Source organism: Bemisia tabaci, chromosome 1 (assembly GCF_918797505.1).
Source record: "Bemisia tabaci chromosome 1, PGI_BMITA_v3".
Classification (NCBI taxonomy): Eukaryota; Metazoa; Arthropoda; class Insecta; order Hemiptera; family Aleyrodidae; genus Bemisia; species Bemisia tabaci.
The window spans coordinates 61842582-61862478 of record NC_092793.1 but is presented as its reverse complement, the minus strand read 5'-3'; the positions used below and the strand labels follow the sequence as shown (position 1 = coordinate 61862478).

At 40.2% G+C, this 19897-nt stretch overlaps 1 protein-coding gene across 4 annotated transcripts in view; it reads right to left on the bottom strand.

Annotated features, from left to right (window-relative positions):
• Positions 1 to 16598, bottom strand: part of LOC109039105 (peroxisomal membrane protein 2) — a 37027-nt gene extending 20429 nt beyond the window's left edge. The window contains exons 1-2 of one of the 4 annotated variants that reach the window (XM_019054451.2): positions 16366 to 16598; positions 15333 to 15448 (exon numbers count right to left, since the gene is read on the bottom strand). In XM_019054451.2, the coding sequence (XP_018909996.2) occupies positions 15333 to 15442 (110 nt within the window). In that variant the 5' untranslated portion in view covers positions 15443 to 15448; positions 16366 to 16598. The other 3 variants (XM_019054448.2, XM_019054450.2, XM_019054447.2) reach the window with 3 other exon arrangements.
• Positions 16599 to 19897: the final 3299 nt, after the last annotated feature.

The window sequence follows — 19897 nt, the reverse complement described above, 5'->3', positions numbered from 1 at the left end:
TGAACCCTCCTCGTTCCATATTTGATTACTAGGGGGCTACGCCCCCTGGCCGCTACGCGGCCCTACCCCCTGAAGACGCTTTGCACCATTAATGGGCCGCTTCGCGGCCCTATTTTTACCCTCCTATCTATGTTGGTTTTATTCTTCCCCTAAAAAAAATTACGACATGAGGTATACTTTACTTTTAGAATGAAATAATTTTTGTTTTCGATGAATAAAGAAAACGAAAAATGTTTGAAGTCAAAATAACGCGTTTTGCAATGACTGATTAATGAAACATTGCAGTAAAACATCGAATAATGGTAATCCGGTCATAATTAATAGCAGCTGAGGAGTCGGGGAATCGAACCCTCATCCTGAAAAATGTGGGCGATACTGACGCCTTCGACGACTCGGCCACCACTCGGGTTGGGGGTGCCACACACGGGAGACATGAGGTGACCAAAAGTGAGGCTCTGATGCGCGCGCAGTTAGGATGTTTGGATCGTAATTACGCAGAGGATTTGAACCGTATGGGAAAGTTGTGCTATCCTTTTTATTATGAAATCAGATTCCGCAAGTTCCATAATACTCTCCTCGCATACAATTTTTTAAAGTAAGATCAGAGTTAAGAAATTTTGTGAAAGATTATAAAAAGAAAGTTCATGAGGATATTCCATGAAATTTCATTTAACACTCAGAATTCAGGATTAAACCCTAAAAACTTATGAATCTCCTTAAGTCCCTTTACACGCACGTGGTAAACTGTCAAAGGGAACTTTAGAAATGCTCAAGAAGTTGAGTAAAGTAGCAAAAACATAATTTTGAATTTTTTTCTCTCAAATTTTGGTTGAACATGTTGAATGATGAATAATGACGTATTTCAATATGGCGCTTGCGCAAATGTGTGTCGGTGTGAACACCCCTCTTGTATGTTCTATCATTCTATGTAACAATGTGAAAGCCTACAAGCGTTTAATTAAAGAATCCTCGCTATGAATCTCAACTTGTATTATATTGTGCTACAAAGAGGGTTATTCATATAGGCGAAAAATGTACCCAGCCCGGAATGTACGAAACTTTGTGAGCTGATAGTACTAGTTGAGAGAGGCTTATCCCTAGCTCCGTTTTTGCAGGAACCCCAGGGAAACAGCGTTGCCATTTTTTAAAGTCGTAACCTTCAAACACCCATAACTTTCGCAGAAATGCAGTTACAGAGCTCGTATTTATACCAAAAGATGCAAAAAATTACGTTCTATCGACCAATGCCAAAGAAATTTTAATTTGACTCCATTGTTGCCACGTTTTGGCCATTTTTTTAATTTTCGTAATTATTTAAAATCACGTTACCGCCTATAAAAGTGTTTGCGGTTGGTGGGGATTGAATAAAAACCTGTCGGAATTATTGTTCGTTCGATTCCGCATCCATCGATATATTATACTTTTCTGAGAGACTCGGGGAACACGAGTTATAGCGATTTGAAAATTCGGCAACACGCCCTATACCCCGATATTGACGCTCGTTTAGGTACGTTTCGCAACTCCGTGTTAAAGCAAAACGCCTAGAACAAACAAAATTCGAAAAGTCAGTTCATGTTTTGCGCTTTTTTGAAACTTTCACATGATTTTTAGGAATTCAAGTAGCGGCGGTGTTGCCGGTTTTCAATGAAAACCACCGCTGCCATCACAATTTAAAGTAGTACTCATTTAATCTTATCCAGCTACATTTGCTAACCTAAACTGACCATTTGCGACATGGTGTTGACAACATTGCCTAATTTCCGTCGGAATTCGCGTAGAGGCGGGGTTGCCAGATTTCATGGAAACCGCCACCGCAATCACAAAAAAAATGTATTACTCATTTAATCACGTTCAGCCTTATTCTGTAGTTGGAATTGTTTATTTATCGAAACGATGGTTTCATCTATCTCTCTGCAACGGCAGTGGTGCCTGACAGTACCGAGATATCGATATTGTACAGAGATCAAGAGCAATGGATCTAGGCCCCTCGCCAAAACTACTCATCGGACCGCTTGAGTGATTCGGTATCTTTAAATTTCGATATTTCGTTACTGTCGGTCACCACTGCCGTTGCAGAGGGATAGAAGAAACCATCGATCCGATAAAAAAACAATTCCAACTACAGAATAAGGCTGAACGTGATTAAATGAGTAATACATTTTTTTTTTGTGATTGCGGTGGCGGTTTCCATGAAATCTGGCAACCCCGCCTCTACGCGAATTCCGATGGAAATTAGGCAATGTTGTCAACACCATGTCGCAAATGGTCAGTTTAGGTTAGCAAATGTAGCTGGATAAGATTATATGAGTACTACTTTAAATTGTGATGGCAGCAGTGGTTTTCATTGAAAACCGGCAACACCGCCGCTACTTGAATTCCTAAAAATCATGTGAAAGTTTCAAAATAGCGCAAAACATGAACTGACTTTTCGAATTTTGTTTGTTCTAGGTGTTTTGCTTTAACACGGAGTTGCGAAACGTACCTAAACGAGCGTCAATATCGGGGTATAGGGCGTGTTGCCGAATTTTCAAATCGCTATAACTCGTGTTCCCTGAGTCTCTCAGAAAAGTATAATATATCGATGGATGCGGAATCGAACGAACAATAATTCCGACAGGTTTTTATTCAATCCCCACCAACCGCAAACACTTTTATAGGCGGTAACGTGATTTTAAATAATTACGAAAATTAAAAAAATGGCCAAAACGTGGCAACAATGGAGTCAAATTAAAATCTCTTTGGCATTGGTCGATAGAACGTAATTTTTTGCATCTTTTGGTATAAATACGAGCTCTGTAACTGCATTTCTGCGAAAGTTATGGGTGTTTGAAGGTTACGACTTTAAAAAATGGCAACGCTGTTTCCCTGGGGTTCCTGCAAAAACGGAGCCAGGGATAAGCCTCTCTCAACTAGTACTATCAGCTCACAAAGTTTCGTACATTCCGGGCTGGGTACATTTTTCGCCTATATGAATAACCCTCTTAGTTTCCCTTCATGGCAGCAGAGCTTGGTTGGTGTTCAAAATGTGCTCGTCAAATATGAAGTCTAAAGTTAGTGAAAGTCTGAAAGTGAAACCGAGAAGATCGTGTGCTTTAGCGCGTCGTACCTACTGATCAAGAAAACCTCGTGGCGTTCGTGAGTGAAAATCGTGTCAAATAAGTCGTTTATGCGGTCGGACGATGTAACCATTCCCATTTTTGACGGGGAAAATTACAGTAATTGGAAAAAAAGGATTTTGAAATTCTCACAATTCAAAAAGTGCGCGACGGTTGCTATTCGAAGCAAAACAGAGTCTGACAAAGACGAGGACTGGGCAACAATAGATGTTAAAGCTACAAATTACATGTATAGTGCGATTAGCAACAAACAAGTGGAATTAATCAATGACCTAGAATGTGCGTATATGATTATGAGAAAGTTCGACGAAATGTATTCAAAAGAATCAACAGCATTACAAATCGTCTGTAGGAATCGCATCGAGAACATCCGCCTAAATCAATTTTCGGATACAGCTAGCTTTTTCAATGAATTCGAAAAAGCGGTTAACGAACTTAAAGCGGCCGGAGCAAAAATAACCGAACAGGAGAAACTAAACTTTATGTTAAGGACTTTGCCAGAATCTTATAGTCACATTGGTGACCTGATAGATGTATTGAAGTAGGAAGAGAAAACGGTCGAGTACGTAAAAACCAAGATTTCCTTGTCAGAAAATCTAAAGAAGAACTTGAGTGACGAATCAAAAGGTGAAAATGCCTTTGTAGCAGAGACTAGAGGAGCGTGCTGGAACTGTAATAGCCCGGATCATTATCAGCGAGACTGTGTCCGAAGGAATCAACGAGGTCAATCCAGAGGTGATCATCATCAGCGAGGGTGGAATCAAGGAAACCGGCGAAGAGGAGGTTACCCCAGAGGTCAAGGTAGAGGTGGATACTCTAGAGGAAGACAGTGGTCAAGAGGACATTAGAGAGGCCGCAGTAGTGCATATCGAGGTGGTAGAGGATATCGCCCTGGAAACTGGCAGAACAACCGAGGTGACGACTCAATAACCAAAACTCTGAAGCGTATGTCAGTGCTAACAGTTTCAACGTAGAGGTAAATTCTACGGAATCTACCCCTGAAGGTGATCATGTAAGTCACGATAGTCAAATTTTATGGTTATTAGGCAGTGGTTGCACGGACCATATTGTGAACGATGACAAGTATTTCAATGAGTATGTAACATTGAATAACCCAGTTGAGGTTAGAATTGGTGATGGAAGAATCTTAATGGCAACTAAAATCGGTACAGTTGAGGCAATGTTCAATGTAAATGGTCACAATATTCCAATTAACCTAGCAAATGTATTTTACGTGAAAGACATGAAGGCGAATTTAATAAGTTATTCAAAGTAACAGAAAGAAATAAAATTGTATCTAAAGGAGATACCTCTAGAATTTACAACCCAATGGGAGAACTCGTAGCGATTGCAATTAAAGAGGGTAGTCTGTACAAATAGAACAGTGTAGTAATTAGAACACCAATGGATTCTCAGGTTTTCACAGGTAAAATTGTATTAAATATGTCCGTTAAAGAAAGATGGCACCGTACACTTGGTCTTGTTAATTTTAGCTGTTTAGATGAAATGTTGAAAGGTAATTTACTTGAGGGTGCTCCTCCCCGTGTTGAAAGTCAATTCATGAAATGCGCCATTTTTCTAGATAATAAAATGCATAACAAGCCCTTTAAAAGTAACAGAACCAAAGCCCAAGATATTTTGGAGATTGTTCATTCAGATCTAAATGGGCCACATTCAACTACTGGTTATAATGGAGAAAAGTATTTCTTGTCATTCATTGATGACTATAGCAAATTATCAAAGGTATATTGCATTAAGAGCAAATACCAAGTCTTTGATTGCTTTGTTGATTATGTAAACCTTGTCTAAAATCTTACTGGTAAATATATAAAAAAATTGTATTGTGATAATGGTACTGAATACCTTAACCAGCAAATTTATAACTTTATTAGAGAGAAAGGTATAGAGTTAAAACCGTGTCCGCCCTATGTCCATGAATTAAATGGGGTTGCGGAGCGCTACAACAGGTCAATTATGGATATGGCTCGGTGTCTATTATCTGAAGCCCAAATTGAAAGAAAATATTGGCCTGAAGTTGTCAAAACTGCAGCGTACCTTAAAAATAGGATATTAACGACAACTAAAGAACATAAAACGCCTTTTGAGATCTTTTTTAGAAAGAAACCTGATGTCCAAAATTTAGAACTGTATGAGTCAAAAGTTTATGTGAGGGTGCCTGAAGAAAAGAGGTCATCCGAATTTGAAAGGAAAGCCGATTTAGGAACTTTATTTAGGCTACTCAGATATAGGATATAGAGTACTTGTTAAAGGTAGAGTTTTTGTCGCAAGACATGTAGAATTTATTGAAGATATTAATGACTGTATTGGTCTAAGTAAAGACAGTGACTCTGAAAATGAAGATACCGATAAGGAAGATAATGCTGCAGAACTAAGAAGGTCATCGCGACCTTCAAAACCTGAAAGAGATGATCAATTTGTGTATAATCATTTTATTTATGTAAATTATTGTGATGCAACAGTCCCATTGACATACAAAGAAGCAATCATGAGCAAAGAAAAGGATGAATGGTTAAAGTCTATGCAAACACAGTTTTAAAAGATTGAAGCTGATGAAACATGGGAATTAGTTAAAAGACCTCCAGACGAAGAGAATCTTGATGTCAAATGGGTTTTCTCAAAGAAAGGAGACAATGTTTATAAAGCCAGAATTGTAGTGAACGGCTATCAGCAGCAAGAAGATTCAAGTTTTGATGAAGTTTACTCACCTGTTGCCCAGACTCAAACTTCAAAATTACTTTTAGCATATTGTTGTCAGTACAATTTAGATATTGATCAAATGGATGTAGAAACAGCCTTCCTAAATAGCAAAATTACCGCTGTTGTTTATGTTAAGCAGCCTAAAGTCTTTGAAAAAGGCTCGGAGAACATGGTCTAAAAATTTAAAAAATCCTTGTATGGACTAAGAAAAAGCCCTAGAAATTGGTATGATACATTTGATGATTATTTAATTTGTTTAGGCTTCATAAGGAGCAAAGTTGATAATTGTTTGTATGTTATGCATACTTCAGATGGACATGTAGTCTACATATTAGTTTTTGTGGATGATTTACTTGTTGCTAGTAAATACAGAAGAGTCATCGACTCAATAAAGTAGTTTTATACTCAATATATTACTCGATATACTCACTATACTATATATCAAACTGTACTGACTAACTCAACTGTACCGTGGCGAGGAGCCACATATTAAATTTCTGGACGATATAATCACTCTGGTAGGAAGAATCAGTAGGAGTTACAATGATAAAGAGGGACAAATAATCATGACACATGAAGACCGAGCCTTATTTGAAGCCGCAAACGAGTGTGCTCATTGTAAGGTGGATTTCTCAAAGTCCGGTATCGTAAAGGTAAGGGATCATGACCACCAGAAAAGAGCGGTAAAGTCGAATTATCGAAAGGCTCTTAGTTCAAATTGCAATCTGATACTCCGACATGAGAAATGTGTAAGAGTCGTCCTTCACAATGGAAGTAGGTACGATTTCCACGAGGTAGTGCTGGCTCTGAACAAGTATCCTCATAGCGTCGAAATAATACCACACACGGAGGAAAATTACATCAGCATGACGGTCCATCTGGGTAACAGGTTTTCGATCAAGTTCATCGACTCGTTCCGTTTCCTCCCCGCGTCGTTGGATAAACTGGTTCAGACGATCCCGCGCGAATCTTTCGTTCGCACGAGGAAGCTCACTCGCACAGATAATGAGTTCGACATGGTTCGTCGGAAAGCTCCGTTCCAGTACGATTACGTTGACAATCCGGCGAAGCTGAACGAGGCGCGCCCACCACCGCGAGAGGCTTTCTTTAACACCCTGACTCAAAAGCACATCTCCGAAGAGAAATACCAAAGGTTTCTCCAAGTTTGGCAAACTTTCAATTTCCGTAATCACGGCGAGTATTCAGATTTCTACTTGCGACTCGACGTGTGCCTTCTCAGCGATGTGTTCGAGGAGTTCCGACTCATTGGAATGAAAAACTATGGTTTGGACTGTGCCAACTACTTAACACTACCCGGTTTCGCTTTCGACGCCTTCTTAAAAATAACTAAAGCGAAAATCCAACTCTTCAATGATATGGATATGGTATTCATGATTATGAGCTCGATCCGAGGTGGGATAACACAGGTGGTGAAACGGTACGCTCTCGCAAACAATCCTTTAATACCGGATCAATTTGATCCTAAAATACCACGGAGCTATATACAGTACTTAGATGTGACGGCACTGTACGCCCATACCATGGGCAAGCATCTGCCCTACGATAACTACACTTGGGTCCCGGAAGGAGAAGAGTTGCTAACTCTGGCGAAAACTATTATCAACCATCCCGACGACGCTCCTTTCGGTTATATACTGGATGTAGATACTAAATATCCAGAACACCTCCACGACCTGCACAAGGATCTTCCGTTCTTGTGCAGGAACGAAATACCACCATCGGGAGCGGGGAAATCAACGAAATTATTGACGACTCTGGCTAATAAATACAACTATGTAATACATTATGTTATGCTTAAAGAAGCGCTCGGTCAAGGATTAAAACTCCTGCGCGTCCACCGGGCCATCAAATTCCATCAGGTTACTTTCTTGGCACCCTTCATCGAGCTGAATGCCCCGTTGAGACGGGACGCTACGAATCCGTTCCACCAAACGCTCCTGAAATTATGCAGTAACGCTTGCTACGGTAAATTCATCGAAAACCCGTTAAAGAGAAAGAATATAAAATTAGGTACAAATAGCGGACAGATACTGAAAGCCATCGCACGGGTCGATTTCATAGATCGCACAATTTTCGACGAAGAGTTAGTAGCGATTCATTTACGAAGAACGGAGGTGGTCATAGACAGACCTATGATAGTTGGTTTTTCGATATTAGATCTAAGTAAAGTGCATTTGTATCAATTCCACTATAATCACATGCTTAAGAAGTACGATCCCGGCCAAGTTCAACTTCTCTATATGGATACGGACTCGTTTATTTACGAGTTGACTACACCGAACGTCTGCGGAGATATGATGTCAGACCTACATATGTACGACACCTCCAACTTCCCAGGAGGACATCAATGTCGCACCGCGACGAACCGGAAAGTAATGGGAACTTTCAAAGATGAAACGGCGGGTCGACCCATTGTCGAGTTTTTCGCGCTGCGACCAAAGATGTACGCGTACCGATTCGCCAACAATCAAATAGAAAAACGAGCAAAGGGAGTGTCATCCGGGGCTTTAAGATCGATAAACTTTGACAACTTTCTCACCGTATTGCAAGATCCTGAATCTAAGATGAGCGCCCCGATGCGCAGGATCGGGGCGCGGAAACATAACTATACTCATTCGAAACTACAAAAAGAACTCTATCCGGACTAGATGATAAACGTTGCATCCTAGAGGACGGAGTGAGCTCTCGTCCTTGGGGTCATCGTGACATCAACGATCTTGGCATGGTGGATGAAAGTTGCGGAGCCGAGATCGAGTTGAGAAAAATCCTCGCTGTTAAACGACCTCGTATAAATAGTATAAATAATTCTGGAGAACCATCGGTTAAGAAACCTCGAATTTAGTTAGTTTGTTAGACTCTTTCTAATGAAGTATCACAAGATAGGGGTTACCATTTGAAAAAAAGTGACCCCTGAGGGGAGAACAAAAATTTCAACCCCTCTAGAAGATGGTCCCCTTTAAGATAGAAACATTCCCAAAGTTTCGTTTTTCTATATCTAACTGTTAAAAAGTTACGAGGGGGGAGGGGTACGGACTTTTGGGACACCCTGTGGAGTAGTAATGTAAGTGGGACAGCTGGCGCCACTTTTAAGCATTTTCCAGGTCCCAAATTCCAAGACTCCTGTGTGAAGCCGGGTCACTTTTTCGAAACATCGATTGTTTTCGATACACGGGTATCCTAAGGTGCGTTAAAAAAAATGAAAGTCTGAAACGTTCCGCTCCCCAGGCGGTAATCCATGACACTTGAAAGAAAACATGTTTGCCAAAATTTGGGCCATTTCCAACCTTTTTAAATGGTGCCAAAGGTAAATTTTGTGATGAAATTCTGATATTTAGATCCAGGAAGACTCTTACTAAACGATAAAAATCAAATTGAACCAGAAAAACTCACCCCGGTATTTATTTTTTTGGCCCTCAGAATTTCTGAGGTCTTACAAAGTAGCGATATAAATGGCTCATTTTTCACGGAAGTTAGTCGAACTGAGGTTTAAATAAACTGTAGGCAAGTGCCAAGAATGCAAATGTTATCCGAACTCCCTTAATTTCAAAAAAAGGTTCGATTCTTTTGCACAATCCTACAAAAAGTGTACGGCTCAAAAAGCTGGATCGTGCTGTAATAGCAAGGGATAAGTGCGGTTTGACCCAGAAAAAATTGCTTAACAAACTTTCCCTACGTAATCATCATCAGTATGTCCTCCTGAACAACTTCCTAGAAGTTAAACATGGTCCGACCCCATAACACCCCTCAAAGTACTTAAAATTCAAAGTGGTGGCCGTAATAAGGGGGTCCGGGAAATCGGTATGTGAAGGTGATTCGATGGACGCCATATTTAGTGTCACGACGGCATGCGATGTATCGCATCAATTGGTTCCATTTTTTCAGCTACTCGTCATTTTTCTCTGATTTTGAGATCGCAATTCTGTTGTCAGGAGACTAAAGCACTCGCTTACCAATTTTAACAAAGAAATTCAACCTAACAAAGGCGTGTTTTTTTTAGAGAGAAAATATCGCAATCGAGTGCAGTTTCGATATCAGTATCGAATGCGATGTTTTCTCTCTAAAAAACCACGCCTTTGTTGCGTTGAATCTCTTTGTTATTATTGGTGAGTGAGTATTTTAGTCTCCTGACAACAGAATTACGATCTCAAAATTGGGGAAAAATGACGAGTAGCTGAAAAAATGGAGCCAATTGATGCGGTATATCGAATGCCGTTCTGACACAAAATGTGGCGTCCATCGAATCACCTTAAAATGTTCAATCTGTGTCATGCGAGATATCATTTCCTATGTAACTTCGGTACTTTGGTCGTAGATTTCATAAACGAACTCCACAAGGCTCTCCGGCCAGAGGGGGCCCTCCAAATCACAGATGGCAGCCAAATGTGAAATGCGAGAGGTTGCATTTTTTTAAATATTCACGTAAGGAACAAGGCAAGTTAGGGGTCTGCATTCCTTTGGTTTAGTTGTGAACTTCATACATGAAAGTATAAAAGCACACCATCCCCCTCCCCCACCCCCGATCAATAGGAGTGTCCCTAATCCATGATTAAGTTTTATGAGACGTCCAGTTATAGGAAAGTGCCGGAGAAACATAGGATAAATCATGTGCAGGGCCAGGGATTGCTATGAGCTTCTATTTCTCGCCGTAGTCCTATGTTTATTATAATTTCCTTTATTACATACATTTTTAACATCAAATTTAGGTTCCCTGGCCATAAATACTTGGAAATAAAGACACCTCATTTGCCTTGTTCCTTACGTGAATATTTAAGAAAATGCAACCTCTCGCATTTCACATTAGGTCGACATCTTTGATTTGGAGAGCCCCCTTTGGCCGGAGAGCCTTGTGAAGTTCGTTTATGAAATCTACGACCAAAATACCGAAGTTACATAGGAAATGATATCTCACATAACACAGATTGAACATTTTAAAAAACCAATTTCCCGGACCCCCTTATTACGGCCACCACTCTGAATTTTAGGTACTTTGAGGGCTGCTGGGGGGGATAGCGAGCATGAAATTACCAACCGGCCCATGTCCTGAACAGTTGAAAGCAGCCCATCTATAATAGTTTTGGACCTCCCCCCCCCCCCCAAAAAAAAAAGATTAATCCGTTTGATAGTAAAACACAAAGGAATGTGTGCTAAGCTTCCGGTACACAAGAAAGTTAAATGCTTACGGAATAAGCAGCGGAATTCGGTAGGCAGTGCTTAAAGGAGCCGAGCCCGTGGTCTCGCTTGGTAAAAAAATTTATCTCTCCCTCTAAATACTAAAAAATGGGAGGTAATGGCCGTATACTGATGAATTCTACGGGGAATCGACTATACTCTTGCCGAAGCATCAATTTTAAGACATGCACCTTTGAGGGTGCTTCAAAGACCCGTAAAAAGTTCCACATTTCTTTTTCACAATAATGGAGGTGTTGCATGCGTGAGGGATTTGCAATTTGACCATTGATTCTTATGTAAAAGTTTGCAAGAAACACGATGGTGCCACTGGTTTTCTCTGAAATCAACTCCCAAGCTCAAAAAAAGCTCTCAAAGTGAGGCCAAAATGGAGGGGGTATCCCACCCTACCCTGAGAGTCCACCTCTACATCAAGACAAACTCTCCATGAAAAGATAGGGAGCAAATACATTGGCAGGGTTGCCACTTTATTTGGGGACTCCAAAACTGAAAACACGGCATCACTGCTAATGTATTAGCTCCCTATCTTTGCATGGACAGTATGTTTTGATGTAGAGGTGGACTCTCAGGGTAGGGTGGGATATCCCTCCATTTTGGCCTCAACTTTAGAGCTTTTTTTGAGCTTGGGAGATGATTTCACAGAAAACCAGTAGCACCATCGTGTTTCTTGCGAACTTTTACATAAGAATCAATGGTCAAATCGCAAATCCCTCACACATGCAACATTTCTATTATTGATCTTAATTGAGCAAACTACATCTTAAATATTTTCAACTTTCAAAAATGAAAGATACCCTACCGTTAGCGGTGCGACGGTGCTGAAGATGGATGGTCGCGGGGGCGATTCAAAGAGTTTATTCATTAGAACGAAAAGAGAATATTTCAATTTGTCGATCAGAGAACATAACTCAGAGCTGTGGTTTGTCATTTTTTTCAATATGCAGTAAAAGCTCGTTAAGTAGGTCGAATTGGATTGCATTTTGCAGAAAGGAACCCCTAGCATTGCAATGATGCTAAGATTGTGCAACTTCATCTTTTGCAATAAAATTGCGGAAATCGTGAAATACTATGAAATTTAGATGGTAATTTTTGTCTTAGATTTACATTTTTTAGCGAGTAAAATAGAAACTATCAATGGATGATCGGGGTTTTCCTCCAAGATCAAAGAACTTGCACAATCTTAGCAACATTGCAATGCTAGTGGTTCCTTTTTGCAAAATGCAATCCAATTGTTGGGGGACCAATAAAAATGTTGACATAAGCGGCTACTTGATTTATTCGTTTCTCTGCTCAACTCGAAATTAGCGTGAAAATCGTTGAAATTCGAATCAAGCGGCAATGCCACCGCTCTGCAAGTTCTCTTTAGCCGATTTCTTCTTGCGCATTTTAAATTTTTAACTTTGTTACGTAATGTTTTAATTTTTTTGAATTTTAAAAAAATTTATTTAACTTTTTTAAATTTAATTATATCTCATTTAAGAGTGAAGTTAAGAGTGAAGTGAGCCAAGCTTATAAGAAAAAAAAGAAAAAACCACCAAATGCGGCAATTTTCAAACCTATCAGGCAACTTATGTCAAATTTTCACTTTCATGTATAAAGGTACGTAGCCCCAAATCGATGGTGAAAGTGCAAAAGTGCGTACCTCGGAAAAAACGATTTTCCAGGAGAGTACAAAAACTTTCCGCATGCCTCCTTAGAAGGGTAGGTAATAATTCTTGAGGATAGCAGGAATAATATATTCTTATTCTTTCTTTCTTTCCTACCTCCCTCCCCTCCTACTTTAAAGAGATGATTCTGAGGTTGTTCCTGTCCGTCCTGTCCTGTCAGTCTATAAAGGTTGCTACGGGCCAAGCACGTGGGGTAGGTGGGGGCAAAAGGCCGCACTTTTCAGCTGCGGGCGTCTATCGGCCGCCGTATCGCATAAAAATTTCGAAAATGTGGTAAAATATCAACCATAGACCCTTTAGGTGATTCGATGGACGCCATATTTTGTGTCAGAACGGCATGCGATACATCGCATCAATTGGTTCCATTTTTTCAGCTAAGTGCTCGTCATTTTTCTCCAATTTTGGGATCGCAATTCTGTTGTCAGGAGACTAAAGTACTCACCAATTTGAAAAAAGAAATTCAACGTAATAAAGGCGTGGTTTTTTTAGAGAGATAACATCGCATTCGATACTGATATCGAAACTGCACTCGAATGCGATATTTTCTATCAAAAAAAACCACGCCTTTATTATGTTGAATTTCTTGGTTAAAATTTGTAAGTGAGTGCTTTAGTCTCGTGACAACAGAATTGCGATCTCAAAATTGGAGAAAAATGACGAGTAGCTGAAAAAATGGAACCAATTGATGCGATATACGAGGGGCGTTCGTAAAGTAAGTATATATCTTTATTTTCTCCGGAACTAATGAAGATAAATTAAAACGGTAAAAAGTGTTTTAACCGTCATACTCTCAGCTTTTCAAAAAGCCTTCGTTTTTTAAATTTGGTTCACCCGTTCGCGAGTGACGCCATTTTTCCCGCGCCCATCTCTCGTCACCGCTTGTCCAAAATATTCGAACGCGGCGGAGTTCCTCAGACGAGTGAGTACGCACGTTTTCACTTTAAAAAAGGTTGTAACACCATTAATCGGATAAATATGTGAAACTTTTAGGCTTTGAATTGTGTTACCTTGCTTTTCGACATGATCTCCACCCAGTTGAACACATTTCTGATTATATGTTAGCAGTTTGTGGATTCAATCTTCAAAAAATAGCGCATATCCTGTCGTTGGAACCATTTTTTTACAGCTTCTTGAAACTCTGCGTCGGTGGAGAACTTTCGGCTATCCAAGCTCTTCTTTAACGCAGGAAAAAGATGAAAATCGCATGGAGCAAGGTTCGGTGAGTACGATGGATGAGGAAAAAGGTCCCATTTGAATGAGGCGAACAAGTCTCTAGTCACATAAGCCACATGAGGCCTAGCGTTGTCTTGAAGGAACACAACTTGACGAGACAAAAGATCGGGCCGTTTTCGCTTGATCGCTGAAGTAAGTTTTTTCAAAACTTCACAATATTTTGCGGCATCGATCGTTTTTCCTCTTCCTAAGAAATCGATCAGCAATATTCCTTGAGCGACCCAAAATCCCGGAGCCAAAACACGTACTCGTCTGAGGAGCTCCGCCGCGCTCGAATATTTTGGACACGCGGTGACGAAAGATGGGCGCGGGAAAAATGACGTCACTCGCGAACGGGTGAACCAAATTTAAAAAACGAAGGCTTTTTGAAAAGCTGAGAGTATGACGGTTAAAACACTTTTTACCGTTTTAATTTATCTTCATTAGTTCCGGAGAAAATAAAGATATAAACTTACTTTACGAACGCCCCTCGTATCATACACCACATGCCGTTCTGACACAAAATATGGTGTCCATCGAATTACCTTATGCACAAAATGAAATACTTCCCAGAATTTCGTATCGAAGGGTCTGCAGTTGATAATTTACCACATTTCCGAGATTTTCATGTGATACGGCAGCCGACAGACGGCCGCAACAGAAAAAAGTGGCCTTAGGCCCCCACCTACCCTAAATTTTAGGATCTTTGGTAATTGTTAATAATATTTGGTAAATTATTTGGTAAAAGATTTAGTATTAGTAGTATTAGTTATTAAATTAGGTATTAGTAGTATTTTAGGGAGGGCCGCATGCAACCTCTTGCCCCATCGGAGCTGCCGCTTTTTGCCCTATTTGATTACACTGGTTTAAATATACCCTCAAAATTCAATGCCACGGCCATTAGCGCAAAAGTGACAGCAGGATATTCTAACAGTCCTTATCATTGTTTGAACTGCAGCTCGTCCAAATTTGTCTATCAACTTCAGAACTTAAAATTGACCAAAATTAAGCTGGAAAAATTGATTCTTTTCCATGAAAAATTAACTTTCCTCCTTTTTTCAAGGGAACGCGTCCATTTGGTCCAAAGCTTCGACAAGACAGCAACAACACCACTACCAACGTAACTAACACCGTCACAGTGGCAACCTCAACAATCCTCGGAAAAAAACAAGGTGCGGATCTTTGCCCCATGCAGCCTCTTGACTTCACCTACCCTACTTGGGGGTGGCTAATTTTAAAATTATGTAGATTAATAAATAGTAAATGGGTAATTATCACATTAAATTTTTCAAAAAAATTCGCAAAATTTGGCGAATGAAAAATTTGTCAATGAATTGGCTCAATAGAAAATTTGTTGCACCTTACATCTAGACAGGTGCTTTAATTGTTTAGAGTATTGAAATTTTCTTACCTGGTGAATGCTTTCGTCCGATACGGATGAGTGTGCAGATTTTCAAAGTAAGAAATCAGTAACTTCTGACACACATCCTGAATGCAATGCATGGGTTTGGATACAACCATGATCAACTGCGTAAAAGAAAACACAAAAAAATGAACAAGAGAAAATTCATTACAGAGAAGCTGAGGCTTTCTTCATATCATCATGAAAGGGAAACTGTGACTGCCAATTACCGTGAGACTTAAAGTGAATCATTGAGAGCAAAAACTGTTAGAACAATACCCCCTAGATGACCATGCCAAAAGATTCAGAACTCATCTGTGAGTGTGTTAGTGCATCAGGTTGTGAATTTTTACACAGGACCTTAGAGGACGAGGTGAATAAGTGAAATTGAGTGTTCCATCAGATGACTGGTGCCCTTAGAGGATCTTATCTTAGAAAAATACCAAAAATTTGCCACTGTATCACTTACCTGGCAGAGAATTTTAAACATTTGGATAACTACATCCCCCTCCCCTCCTCTCCGTCCCTTGACGGATGCAGTCCCTATGTTGTGTGTACTTCTACTATTACATTTTTTTTTCCCCACCCAGAAACAGATTCAGCAGCCAAAATTTATGGCATTCAAGGCTTTAGACTTTACTTAAGTTTAAGGGAAAGAATTCTTCCTCCGTCAAATTTTACTTTAAGGAGTCAAAAAGAGCTTTTTTCAGGTTTTCCCCGTATGAGCCGTGTTAAACGATACAACCAGTTGTATCTTGACCTGAAAACGAATCTTTAGGTATGGTCATCGAGGGGGTAATGGTTCGATCCGGAGTGCAGTTTGCGTCTTTCACAGATTCCTTAAAATACACTTCACACAAATAATTTAAAATTTAGGGATACCTTAACGACCATTCAACAAAATAAGTTAAAGCCCTGTCACAGACTAGAAAGTGACGATCTCTCCTCACAGGCATAGCTGGAGCTGCAGGCAGGCATACTAAAGGGCCATAAACCTGATTGAATCAGTTTTCTGAAGAAAGACTACTATCTATGTAAGTACCTGATGCTTGTTATCAGACTGACTCCTGAAGATGACTCAAGCTCATTAATGAGCTCCTGCTGACTAGGTAAGATATAGAATTTAAAGCACATCACATGTTTACAATCTAAGCTTTGCTAAGTGCCAAGTGTGACCTGTGACGGGCGGATAAACTTCGACAAAAATAAAAAACAACATTTGATAAGGAAATAAAGGGAGCAATAAGACGCGTTGTTAAAGTTAGATATTGAAGTCAGCGAAATGACGTCAGTCCGCCATTTAAGATGAGTTGTTAAAGTCAGAATTGCAACTTCTGAGTTATCCGCTGAGTTGCTGAGCTCAGCGGAAGTGTTGTTAAACGTTTTCTTAGGTTATCCGCTGAGCTGCCAGTTTGTAAACAAAGGCCGCCATCTTCTCAGCAAAATTGGTCAGCGCTCAGCCATGTCCCATGGTCCGCTGAGCTGGCTGAGCTGCTATTACCATGGACCAAGAGAATAAATAAGGACCCCCAACTCCGGTTAGCGCTGTCATCAGCGCTCCCTGGCAGAGGGTGAAGTGAACTAAACCGATGATTGGGTCTTCCTGTTTATATTTCCATGCACCACCTATTTAGGCTTATCACTGTAGTGCTCATAGAAGTTTCTAGATCCTCGTATCCTCGTGGTCGCCCTGCAGTTTTGAAGAGTTTAGTGTGAAAAGTTTCCCATTTTCATTTCAATCTTCGTCAGTCTTCGTGTACATAAACTGGTATTAATGTGAAGTGTTATTTCTAACCGTTTTACTCAGCAGCAACTGCTGTTGAGAAAGCCAAAGGAAGTGTGTATGTGGTGTGCAGCAGGAATCAGGATTGTACTTCTAGCCGAAGGCGCCTCTCTGTTAAGTGAAATCTTTTTAGTGAGAAATAGTGTTGTACTGATAAAAATCAACTGAGTGTCACAAAATCAAAGATACTTGACTTCAAGCATTACCTTTGATTTGATTATCAGCAAGTCTCTTTGATTCTGCGTCAGAAGTTGACTGATTCATCTTTGCTCGTGTTTCGATAAGATACTTCAAATCAAAGTCTTTCGCATTGACCTCTGCAGAAGGTATGTATCTATACAATTTCATTAGTTTGCGAAAGTAAAATGTATTAAAGTATCTACACAAATAAATAAATCATAGATAAACAAAGAACATTGCATGGAATAACATACTATAGAGGTACGATCGTGGACCGCTGTGGCGTTAGTTCACCACACCCTCTGCCAGGTTCGCTGCGAGCGCGCGTTAACGGTTTTTAACACAGGTTAGCATAGGGAGTTGGGAGTCCTTATTTATTCTCTTGGTCCATGCTATTACTACGTCATAGACAATATTTGTTTTTGTTTTGCTAAGCGGATAACTCCGAAATGGCGGACTGACGTCATTTCGCTGACTTCCCTTTTTGAGTTTAACAACGCGTCTTTCTTGTTATCCGCTGAGCGATGACATGGACCAAGAGAATAAATAAGGACTCCCAACTCCCTATGCTAACCTGTGTTAAAAACCGTTAACGCGCGCTCGCAGCGAACCTGGCAGAGGGTGCGGTGAACTAACGCCGCAGCAGTCCACGATCGTACCTCTATAGTATGTTATTCCATGCAATGTTCTTTAATTGTTTATCTATGATTTATTTATTTGTGTAGATACTTTAATAGGTATTGCTTTAATACATTTTACTTTCGCAAACTAATGAAATTGTATAGATACATACCTTCTGCAGAGGTCAATGCGAAAGACTTTGATTTGAAGTATCTTATCAAAACACGAGCAAAGATGATTCAGTCAACTTCTGACGCAGAATCAAAGAGACTTGCTAATAATCAAATTAAAGGTAATGCTTGAAGTCAAGTATCTTTGATTTTGTGACACTCAGTTGATTTTTATCAGTACAACACTATTTCTCACTAAAAAGATTTCACTTAACAGAGAGGCGCCTTCGGCTAAAAGTACAATCCTGATTCCTGCTGCACACTACATACACACTTCCTTTGGCTTACTCAGCAGTTGCTGCTGAGTAAAACGGTTAGAAATAACACTTCACATTAATACCAGTTTATGTACCCGAAGACTGACGAAGATTGAAATGAAAATGGGAAACTTTTCACACTAAACTCTTCAAAACTGCAGGGCGACTACGAGGATCTAGAAACTTCTATGAGCACTACTGAGTGATAAGCCTAAATAGGTGGTGCATGGAAATATAAACAGGAAGACCCAATCATCGGTTTAGTTCACTACACCCTCTGCCAGGGAGCGCTGATGTCAGCGCTAACCGGAGTTGGGGGTCCTTATTTATTCTCTTGGTCCATGGCGATGATGCAAACTTGTTAGTAAACAAAGGCCGCCATCTTCTCAGCAAAGCTGGTAAGCGCCCTGGAGATTGTCTCTGCCTGGAGAGCAGGCCATGAGCAGGCTGAGCGCTGAGCGATTCTGCTGAGAAGATGGCGGCCTTTGCTTACCTCAGCGGATAACTCAGAAAACGTTTAACAACACTTCGGCTGAGCTCAGCCACTCAGCGGATAACTCAGCGGTTGCACTTCTGACTTTAACAACGCGTCTATAATTCAAAAATACTCTCAGCACAAATAAATCGTTCTCATCACGTTTCTCTGGAGCATTTAGTTAGAGTACCTTTAGAGACAGAGTATGGCCATTTCTGTTCCGGTTTTTCATTGGTCGCGAGCGAATAGGCTGACGATATGCTCTTAGGGCCGTAAATAAACAAACAAGATGGCCGTTATCAGCAAGCAAGATTGAGGTTATGCACATCTTAAGTGCGTTGTTAAATTACTTTTGCTGCCCAACAAAAATGGCCGAATCTTAGCGGGATTGACGTCATCTCAACGACGACTTCAGCTCAACAGACGGGAGAAAATCGAGGTGTCGTTGTTAAATTCCCGTGGGATTCTGCGGATTTGGAGGTTAAGTTTTATTGAAATTTAAGATTTTAAGGTTAATCTTCAGCTGTAGTTCCGAAAAAATCCACCACGTCGCGCTGCTAAAATCCGACTCCGAAATCAGTGATTATTTAAATATCACAATAGGTATCTTAAATTCTAAGACTCATAAGTTCTAGCAGCATACGTCTGGAATCCTTAGAAACAAACGCGAGCTTTGAAAGTCTAATAATAAAAGCTGTAAATTGATCCCAGTTTCTCTTACGGGATATCTGTAAGTGCGAGAGAGACAGCTCACGGTGGGAGAGAGATATCTGCCAACTGCTGAGAGCGATCAAGCGCGATTGGTTGCATCAAGGTCATCATGCTTAACCCTACTTTTTTCTGGGATCAAATTGCAGAGCTTCAGAAATGACTTTTCACGTTGTTTTTAGGGTCAATAGGAAGAAGAATATTATAGCTAGAACTTATTTATCTTCGATTTAAACAGAAATTCCTTCAACTTTTATAAAAGCTCAAGGACTCACGTGGAGCTGTACGGACTGTAAAACACAGCGGTGGCGCCCCCTGCGCGGAGAAATTTCTTACTTCACGCAGCTGTAGATAAACCTTAACACCTACATTATTACGAA